The 9938-nt window shown below is 55.0% G+C and overlaps 1 protein-coding gene across 1 annotated transcript; it reads left to right on the top strand.

Moving 5' to 3' along the window:
- Positions 1-9642, top strand: LOC132086155 (serine/threonine-protein kinase pim-1-like). The gene is made up of 7 exons (XM_059491622.1): positions 1-69; positions 5007-5099; positions 7131-7730; positions 7854-7904; positions 8102-8468; positions 9111-9287; positions 9536-9642. The coding sequence occupies exons 1-7, from the start codon at positions 1-3 to the stop codon at positions 9640-9642; spliced, it is 1464 nt and encodes a 487-aa protein (XP_059347605.1).
- The last annotated feature ends 296 nt before the right edge of the window (positions 9643-9938 follow it).

The raw sequence follows: 9938 nt of genomic DNA, 5'->3' as shown, positions 1-9938 counted from the left end.
ATGGGGGGCCTGAAGCAGCTCCAGGTTGAGGACAAGGTGAAGGCAATCATGGCTCAGCCTCACACTAAGGTGAGGGGGGAGCTGGGCCAGTCTCTGCTGGCAGGAAGTGTCTTGTGGCAGCCCAGAGAGGCTGTGCACATTGCCAGGGAACAGCTGTGCCCTGCATGCGCCCCTGCAATGAGCTGTGCTGCTGCCAGTGCCCTGGAGCTGTGGGGCTGTTGAGCTGTGGGGCAGGCAGAGGAGCAGGAGGGTGCATGTGCAGCTGAGCCATTCCTGGAGAGCACAGGGCTCTGGGCTCCCTGCTGTCCCAGGGCAGCCCAGAGGCCAGGCTGGGCCTGTGCCAGCTCTGGGCAAGTGGCTCAGGGTTTTGCCCCGGCCTGCCTCAGTGTCTGCCAGCAGGAGCATGTTTCCCTGTGCACCTGTTTGGACATTTCCAGGAAATGTGTCCCATGAAATATGGAGCTTCAGATGCTTTAGGTTTGCATGGTGGCCTCTGTTAAACTTTGTGTCTCCGCTTTGCAGATCTGACTGGTTACAGTCTTATCGAGAAGTTTCCTTGGGACACTTCTCTCACCCACAAAGTCCTCGCCTCCCGTCCTGAAGAGCTCTCTTTCCTCCAAGCTCAGGAAGAAGCTGCCGCCTGTATGGAGAGTGTTTGAAGAATAGGATTGATGCGTTAGGCTTGATAGTTACAGATGTACATATGTTCTGATCTTTAGATGTAGTTTTGAATTAATGTGTTTTGATTCTGTCTTTATGTTTTGATTACATGTTTTTAATTCTATATATTTCATTTTGATGATGAAAAAAAAACAATAAACCAAGAGGAGAATGTGAGACCAGGACCTGCCAGCCTAGAGATTATGGGAGTGCAGCTCACTCAATGTGCCAGTGTCTCACCACATCATTTCCTCATTGGGCCTCTCCTCTTCCTCTTTGGCCATGTTTTCTTTGTGTCATTTGTGCTGCTCTTTGTTACTTGGCATTACAACAGGGCCACACATTGACACGTTTGGGGGACAATGGATCCAAAAGATCCTGTCTAGTCAAAGGTTTTCTACCTAGGTGTGTTCTGTGCTCACCAAAGGCCTGAGCAAAGAAACCAAGAGAAGTGTGCCCAAATCCCAAAGCTTTGCTCCTTTACAATCTCCCACAGATCTGGCTCACAGGTGACTTCAATCACAATTCCATAGGTAAGAAGAGGTCATGTATTTCACTGGGAAATGATGCACTGCTTTGGCAAAGGTCACCTGTATGTATATTTTTCCTGGGACAGCAGTGCAGCTGTGTTGTTTGCACCTTGTTTGTAGAAGGATGAGTGCATTGGGAGGCCAATAACAAGTGACAAGGGTTCCTCAAATCTGCACTGCAGCCTGGCTGCCATTCAGCCCAGAGCTAGGGGATCATTTGTTCCCATGGACCAGTGCTTGCCAGTGGAATGAATTCCTGCACAGCTGGAAGAAGCAATTCTGGATTCAGCTCCAGCTGTTGGTGGGCAGCATGATCATTGACAATGCTGCACTTCCAGAAATTATTCTGCAGTTTCCTTTCATAGTAATTTGAAGCTTTTGAACTTCACATTTCAATTTGCTTTGCCTTAGGGAAAAACATTTCTGGGCCCAGTGCAAACCTTTTGACAGCAAAGTCCTCATGGTTGCCAACTTCTGATGTTACACAATGTCACCTGGCTGCATGTGTTTGCTTGGCTCTGGGTCTAGTCCCAGCCTAGCAAAGCCCAGGCAGGGTGGCACATTGCAGGGAAAATTGGTTCGTGAGCTTATGGGGTTGCCATCAGCAGCAGAGTCAATGTGCCCTTTGGGGACTCCTCTGGAGACAAAATTAGGGACCTACCCCATGCCACAATATTCTCTTAGATCTTTCTAAAATATCCTAGAAAAGGCTGTGAAACTTCACATCTCCTTGCACACCCACTGTTTGGAGAGGGGCATTTTTGTCCCTCCTCAAAGTCATTGCTCTTGCACATCAGAAACATGAACATCCACCAACAGGAATGATGCATGGTCCTGCTGCTGCTTCAGAGCACTGGGCAGTGCAGACCTGGGTGTTACCAATATGAGCACTTAGTTAGCATTTCATACTCCTTCAAGCTGTCCAGATCTCAGGGCTTTTTGTTTCAAAGCAGCCACTGCACCATCTCTAGGGAAGAACAGGAAATGGGAAACAGCGACTGCCAGCCTTGCAGGGGTGTGGGGGAAAACCTGAGGTGTCTGCATCAAAAGATGAATGGGAAGAGTGTAATTGCCAAAGCAAATGCTCTGTTAGGACAGCAGGAGCAGTTCTTTACTGCATGCTTGCATGAAGATCATTTGGAATCTCCTTTTTGTGTCTCATGCAGAAAAGGAGCTCTTAATAATACCACATCACTTAAACCAGATTGGGATGCAGCTCTGTAGTGGTTCACAATGAAGCAGACTGCCTGCTTTGTCACTGCCAGCCTGGTGAGACTGCAAGGGACCAGAGTGTATCCCATGCCCGTTTTGCCTCCAAGCAGTACTTGCTTTTCCTCATTAATGTGGAGTAAATACAAGAGTAATAAAATGAACAATTAGACTGGCCACTTTGGAGGATATGCTCATGCTTTTGCATGTCAGTCCTGTACCTCATGCTCCCAAGGCTTGTTACTCATCAAGAAGTATTTTAACAAAAAAAACTCAGCTCTCATGTTACATCTGAAGAAAACTGCCCAAGATCATCAATAATTCTGCTGTCAGGAACAAGACAAGAGCCTTCCGACACTCACTTGCAGCTGTCCTGGATTGCTGCAGCCCTTTGTGAAAAGCTGCTGCAGACAGAGTGTTTGGAGTTGTTTTGGGCCTATATGAAAGATCTGTGGAGCAGTGTGCAGGGGTCTCCTGGTCGGAAACTGTTTGTCCAAGCCCAGGGACACGGTGCCGGCAGGAGCAGAGCGGCCCCGCTCCCAGCCCGAGAGTCTGTGAGCTGAGCCACGCCGGGGAGACAAGGCAGCGAGGGGCTCCAGCCCAGCTGCTTCACTGCCCTGCCCGCCCCATGGAGCTCTGCCGTGGGAGAAAGCCGACACCGGATGAGTCCCCGAGCTTCCATCAGCTGCTGGAACTGCTCCGTGACAGCTCCTGTTCTTCCGAGCGAGACCCCAGCGCCTTCTTGGAATGCGTGTCATGGGGGGATTCTGTTTGTTAATAAACTGTTGGGGGTTTTCCACTTTCATATATCAGTAATAATTTCCTATTGCTGGAAAGGGGTTGTTGGAACCCTTTAGAGGAGATGACTTATTGCACAATATCCTGTTTGAAATTGTCTCAAACTGTGTGAGACAGATGGCTTCACACAGGAGCATCCCCAAGGCTGCTGAGGGGAAGGCACAGAGGAAGACAAACCCAGTATTTCTGAGGAAACTCCTTGACACCAAACCAACCTGAGCTGTCAAACAGCAGACCTGATGTTTCAAGACATGGGCCAAAGGGGAAACCTTTCAGTGTGTTTGGTCCAGGCTGGGTTATGCTCGAGGCAAAGGTGTGTCAGTGTGTTGGATAATACTCTTTTCTTGACCAAGAGATGGTGACATTGAGAGGTGTTTAAAAAACTTTTATTCCATTTTCAGTCTCATGAGAAGGGTGAGACAATACAGATGTTCTAATTCACGCCATCACAATCAGAAGCCAACTACTTCCTAATTATAATACATTATAAGCGTTTCTTGGTCTATCAGCTTTTTGCCATGCAATGTTGTAGATGCCTTAAAGCCAATTATTTGAAACTACTCCTCATGGGTCCCACTACAATGCATCTTTCATAGCTCTGTTTTTCCAAAGTCTTATTTGCAAGGCCATCTTTTGAAACTTTTTTCTAGCTCCATTTCTCTCTCAACAATATCTGTCCTATTCCATGGAAATTTTTAAGTTACCATTTCTTGTCTCAAGATTTATATACATATTCATACTGTGTGGGCATTCTATTAGGCTCTAAAAACTATCTACAAAACCATTTCCCACATCAGTGCACTTGGCTCCTTCTCTCCTCATTGTGCCTGGCAAGCATAGGAGCCCAGAGCTCCTGCAGAACCCATCGCAGCACTCAGTGGGAGCAAACTTGTGTCCAGTCCTCCCCTGGAGCTGTGGTGCCCAGCACTCCACCACATTAGAATGAGGAACTGTTCCTGCTCTTTCCGAAGAAGCTAAGGAGCTTTGGCCTTCAGATCATTTGTCTGCAGGCTCCTGCAGTGCCTGGTGCTGCTCCCTTGCCAGAGGCACCCCAGGCCAGGGGGGCACATCTGGGCTGCTGTGTCTGGCTCTGGGGCTCCCTGTTCTGGGCAGTGAGGAGGAGCTGCAGAGGCTCTGCAGGACTGACAGGATGGGCTTTGGGGCTGGCACGAGAAGCTGAGGGACCTGGGCTGCTGGAGCTTCTGAAGAGGAGGCCCAGGGCTCCTCCTGCAACTGCTCCAAGGGTGGTTCCAGAGAATGCCAGAATCAGCAAGGGTGGAACAGGCCATGGAGACCATCAAGTCCAACCTGTGCCCTGACACCGCCTTGCCTCCCCTGAGCCTCCTCCAGGATAAACAACCCCAGCTCTCTCAGCCACTCCCCACAGCTCTTGTGCTCCAGACCCCTCCCCAGCCTGTTGCCCTTCTCTGGACACACTCCAGCCCCTCCCTCCATGTCCTTCCTAAATTGGGGGCACCAGAACTAGACACAGCACTTGAGGTGCAGCCCAAGCAGTGCTGAGCACAGGGGAAGAATCCCTGCCCTGCTCCTGCTGGCCACACCATTCCTGATCCAGGCCAGGAGCCATTGGCCTTCTTGGCCACCCGGGCACACTGCTGGCTCATGTCCAGCCTGCTGTCCATCAGTCCCTGCAGGTCCCTTTCTGCCTGGCTGCTGTCCAGCCCCTCTGGCACCTTGTTGAGGGAGGCAGGCAGGGAGGGAACGGGTCCAGATCCAGTCCTTCCTGAAATGTGGTGTTTGCTGGCACTGCCAGTTCTCAGATCTTGGTATTTCCCTATTCTGGCACAGCCCAAGTGCAGCAACTTGCTGGCAAAGAAAGTCAAAACCAAGCAAAGATCTGGTACCTACAGCAACCCGATCTTGGATTTGCTGACACCGCCAGTACCCAGATCCGGAATGTTTCAGCTGCCTGCACTACCTAATTCCAGCAATTTGCTGGCAGAGAAAATAAGCATCTGGCAATTTCCCAGTGCCGGCACATTCCGCACCAAGATCTGGCATGCGCTGGCACTGCCAGTGCCCACATCTGGCAATTTCCCTCTTCTGGCACCACCCATATCCAGAATTTGCAGGCAAAGAAAGCTAAAACCTGGCAATTTGCCCTTGCCAGCACCGCCCAATCTGGAGTTTGTTGGCAGCACGATCCCAAGAAAGATGGAAGGAAAGAAGGAAAGAAAAGAGGAAGGCATCCAGACCCAGTCCTTCCTGGAGCCTGGAGCCTGGAGCCTGAAATGGGCTGTTTGCTGGCACTGCCAGTGCCCAGATCTGGAAATTTCCCTATTCTGGCACAGCCCAAGTGCAGCAATTTGCTGGCACAGAAATCCAAAACCTGTGGCAGCTTCCTGCTACTGGCTCTGGCACCACCCCCACATCTTGTGTTTCATGTAACCAGAACCCAGATTTGGAAATTTCTCAGTGCCAGCAGAGCCCAAATCTGGCAAATTTCTGTCGTTGGCAATGACACCACCCAGATCTGGTGTTGGCTGGCAGTGCCAGTGCCCAGATCTGAAAACTTCCTGGTGCCGGCACTGCCCAAGTCCGGCAATTTACTGGCACAGACAGCCAAAATTTGAAAATCTGCAGGTTCTGGCACCAGCATCATCCAGCTCTGGTGTTTGCTGGGACCGCCAGGGCCCAGATTTGGAAATTTCTCGATGCCTTCACAGCCCAGGTCTAGCAATTTGGTTTTAGCTAGCTTAGGAAGAGAAGTTCCTTGGACTGTGGCTTTCCTTTTTCTTGGAACTGTTTAAACCTGCTCTGGACTGAAAACCCAGAAAAACACCGGCAGCAGCTCACACCTGTGGCCCACCAAGCTCTGGGACGCTGCATTCCAGCACCAGAGGGACATAGAAGAGACTGATTGAGCCAACTACAACCCACAGAAAGGACTTTCTGAATTTGCCATCTCTTCACCACTGTCAGAGGTTTTATTTAATATTATTCATTTTTCATGCTTGTGAATACTTTACTTGTTAAATAAACTGGGGTTTTTTTCACTTTTCTCAAGGGAAGGCTTTTCCTGAACTAGTAGGGGGAGGGGCCATTTGAACTTGCTTTCTAGACGGACCCCTTTTGGAGATTTCCTCCCAAAATTTGCCCTAAGCCAGCACAAACAGTCATCATGCAAATTTCACCAGTGGCGTAATTTCCTGGTGGCAAATCATGTGACAGAAGCTTGACCTTGTTCTCCATGAGAGATTCTTGGGAAGAGCAGACAGGAGAAGATTCCTGGAAAACTGAAACAGCTTTCCAGAAGTGAAATGAAAATGAAAGAAACAATCCAAGATGTTTTCCTCTATTTATTTCTATGCTCCCCTTTTCTATGTTGCATCCCAGTAATTCCAGATGCACCTCACCTCTAAGATTGGTGACTTAGTGATTTTTAGACACACTAAAATACTATGAGCCACACACAGTTTTCTTTCCTCTGTTTTTACAGGAAGGCAACACTGAAGATATAAGTGCAGTGCTGGGGTCAGGTACGAATCCTACCGCAAGGGAAGGTGCCCCGACAGTGTTTGACGCTCAGCAAGGACAATGCACAGCAACAAGCAAGGGGATTGCTGTGCCAGAGTGCAGGAGTCAGGGCTCTGCATCTGGGCTCAGGGCTGCAAAGTTCCCGTGTTTGGGCAGACGGAGGGGCTGTCCCCGGGGCGCGCGGGGCTCGAACGCGGGGCTCGTGGGGCGAGCGGGGAACGGACACGGGGAGGAACGGCACCGGTGCTTCAGTTGCAGCGGCGGCAGCGGCGGCAGCAGCAGAGGCGGCAGCAGCAAAGAGATATTTTGAATACTCTCTTTCTTTCTCTTCTCTCTTTCTTTCTCTCTCTCTCCCTTTCCCGCTGTCGGGCACCCTTCTCTCGGGGTCCCTTGCCTGGCGTCCCTCTCCTCTCCCCGCCTCCCTCTCCCCTGCAGGGCCGGGCCATGCCCCCGGCCCGCCCCCGGCCCCGGGCGGGGCTGCCCCGTGCGCGGCCCCGGCCGGCCCGCCGCGGTCTCGCCTCCACCCGGCTCTGGCTGTACTGGCGGTGGCGCTGCTGGGCGGGCATCAGTGCCTGGGGCGGCGGCGGCATCGCCGCCTTTTGCCTCCGCCTGGCCCGAGCCCGGCCCCAGACCCGACCCCGGCCCCGCCCCCGGCCACAGCCCCGGCCCCGGCCCCGGCCCCGGCCCCGGCTCCGGCTCCTCCCGGGGCCCGCGGAGCACACAGGCGGCGCGGCCGCTCCCGCCGCCTCCGCTGCGGCTTCCCCGGCCCGAGCTCCGACGCTTGGCAGCGCGGCCGCCGGCCCCGAGCCTCCCGTGCCGCGTTCCCGGGAGCGAACGCCCGGGCATGGCCGGCCCGGGGCGGGTGAGGGGCGCTCGGGGGCCGTCGCTGGCCCCGGGCCGAGCGCTGACAGCCGCGTCCCGCCCGCAGGGACGGCGCAGGAGGCCCTGCAGGAGCGGTACCGGCTGGGATCGCTGCTGGGGCGCGGCGGCTTCGGCAGAGTCTTCGCGGCCACGAGGCTCTCGGACAGCGCCCCGGTGAGCGGCGGGGCCGGCGGCGGGCGCAGGAGGAGGGGATGGAGGAGGAGGAGGGCGGAGGGCGGAGGATGGGGCCCTCAGTGCGGGCGGCGAGCTCACCCCGCTGCTGCCCTTGGCTTGCAGGTGGCCATCAAAAGGGTGCCACGGAACCGCGTCCGGCACTGGGGCGAGCTGGTGAGTGAGCGGGGCCAGCAGCCGGGGCTGCCGGCCGGGGATGAGCCGGGGCCCGGCACGGTGAGAGCCGCCAGGACGCCCCGAGGGAGAGCGGGCGTGGGGCCAGCGCAGGGCGCAGGGCATCCCGGGCTGGCTGAGGGCTTCCCCAGGCCTGGCACGGCATCAGCCCCACTGACGGCATCGTGCTCCTTCCGCAGCCCGACGGCACCAGCGCACCCCTGGAGGTTGTGCTGCTGGCCAAGGTGTCCACTGGCTTCCCCGGTGTGGTCCAGCTGCTGGAGTGGCTCAAGCTCCCCAACTGCATCGTGATGGTGCTGGAGCGGCCAGAGCAGTGTCAGGACCTGCATCATTTCATTCGGGCACGGCGGTTCCTGCCCGAGGAGGAGGCGCGGGAGATGTTCCGCCAGGTGCTGGAGGCCGTGCGGCACTGCACCAGCTGCGGGGTCCTGCACAGGGACATCAAGCCAGAGAACATCCTGGTTGACCTGGACACCGGGCAGGCCAAACTGATTGACTTTGGCTGTGGCACCTACCTGCAGGACACAGTCTACACTCACTTTGCAGGTGAGCCTACACAGGGCTGTGCTCCCGCTGCTGACATCTCATGGCCCAACATCTCCCAGCCCAAGCTGGCTGTGGCAGCGGGGATTCTCCCTTTTGCTGCCAGTCAGGGCACTGAATCTTCAGCTGAGTTGCTTTAGAGCGGGGCTGGGTGGGCAGCCATCTTCCAGCCCTGCTGGCAGCCTCTGCCAGCCACTCTGTCCAGGACTGGGACTGGGCTGGGGCAGCCAGCCCGACCAAACCCCCCATGGGTGGGGGTAGCAGAGAGGGAGGGCGGAACCTGTGCCCCAGCCACTTTGGTGTGCAGATGAGAGGAAGGGCTTGGACTGCTCCACTCGCCCTGTTTCCCTTGGCTTCATAATATTTTTGGGGCAATGCAGGCAGGGAGGATATGGGCAGGTTTTTTCCCCAGCATGGAGTGGGTTTTTCCTTTGCATGTCATGGTCGGGCCTAGCCAGGGCTGCCCTCTTCCAGCACCAGAGGCTTCTTTTCCAACCCTAACTTTGTGCACAAGTCCCAGGTGCTGGCGAGAGGGCAGTGGTCACCCTGTGTGCCCCTGATGCAGCCCCTGCAGGCGCAGGGATTCTGGGGCCAGGCTCTGGGAGCAGCAGCATCCCCCTGATGAACTCCATCTGTATTCCATAGGAACACTGTCGTACAGCCCCCCGGAATGGAACGACTTTGGCTGGTACCATGGCGAGGCAGCAATGGTCTGGTCCCTGGGCATCCTGCTGCACCAGATGGTCTGCGGGGAGCACCCTTTCAGGAGGGGCCAGAACCTCAGCTGGGGCCAGCTCCCGCTGCCACAACGGCTCTCTCAAGGTGGATCCTCTTGTCTGGGCACGGGGGGAATGCCAGTGCTGGGAGCCAGCAGCGGGGTCGTGAGCATCCCGCTCTGGCAGCTGCTGAGGAGGTGGCACATGTCCTGCTCTCCTCCAAAAAAGGGAATTGATGGGAAAGTTTAGGCCCAGCTCTGAGCACATCCAGCATGGCCTGGGCATGGGAATAGTGGGGCAAAGCAGACAGGAGCCTTCTCTGGCTGACCTTCAGTTTCTGCTTTTTCTCCCCAGAGTGCAAAGACCTGATCAGGTGGTGTTTATCTGTGAACTCCTTGGACAGACCCACACTGGAAGACCTGTTCTGTGATCCTTGGATGTGGGATATTCCTCTGCCATAGAAGAAGGGAGAGAGCCACAGGCACACTTTGATCCAGAGCCCTGGTAAGTTCCTACTCCACATGTGCCTTGGCAGTCAGAAGCAAAGGAACCCAGAGCTTTTTGTGCTGCCAGTGTCACTGCACCGGGGTCATGGGATGGGAACACGCAGCCCTTGTGCTGGAGCTGAGCTGCTCTGCCCAGCACTGGTGGCCGCCATCCCAACTGGTTTTGCTTGTCCTGGTTTCCTGACAGCTGGGGCCCTGGGCAGAGCCCTGAGAGCCTGGTCTGCCCCCAGGGAAGGAGAAGGAGCCCCTGG

The sequence above is a fragment of the Ammospiza nelsoni genome, chromosome W, assembly GCF_027579445.1.
Source record: "Ammospiza nelsoni isolate bAmmNel1 chromosome W, bAmmNel1.pri, whole genome shotgun sequence".
Lineage (NCBI taxonomy): Eukaryota > Metazoa > Chordata > Aves > Passeriformes > Passerellidae > Ammospiza > Ammospiza nelsoni.
Note: the sequence above shows the minus strand (reverse complement) of the source record. Positions and strands in the feature narration are given on the sequence as shown.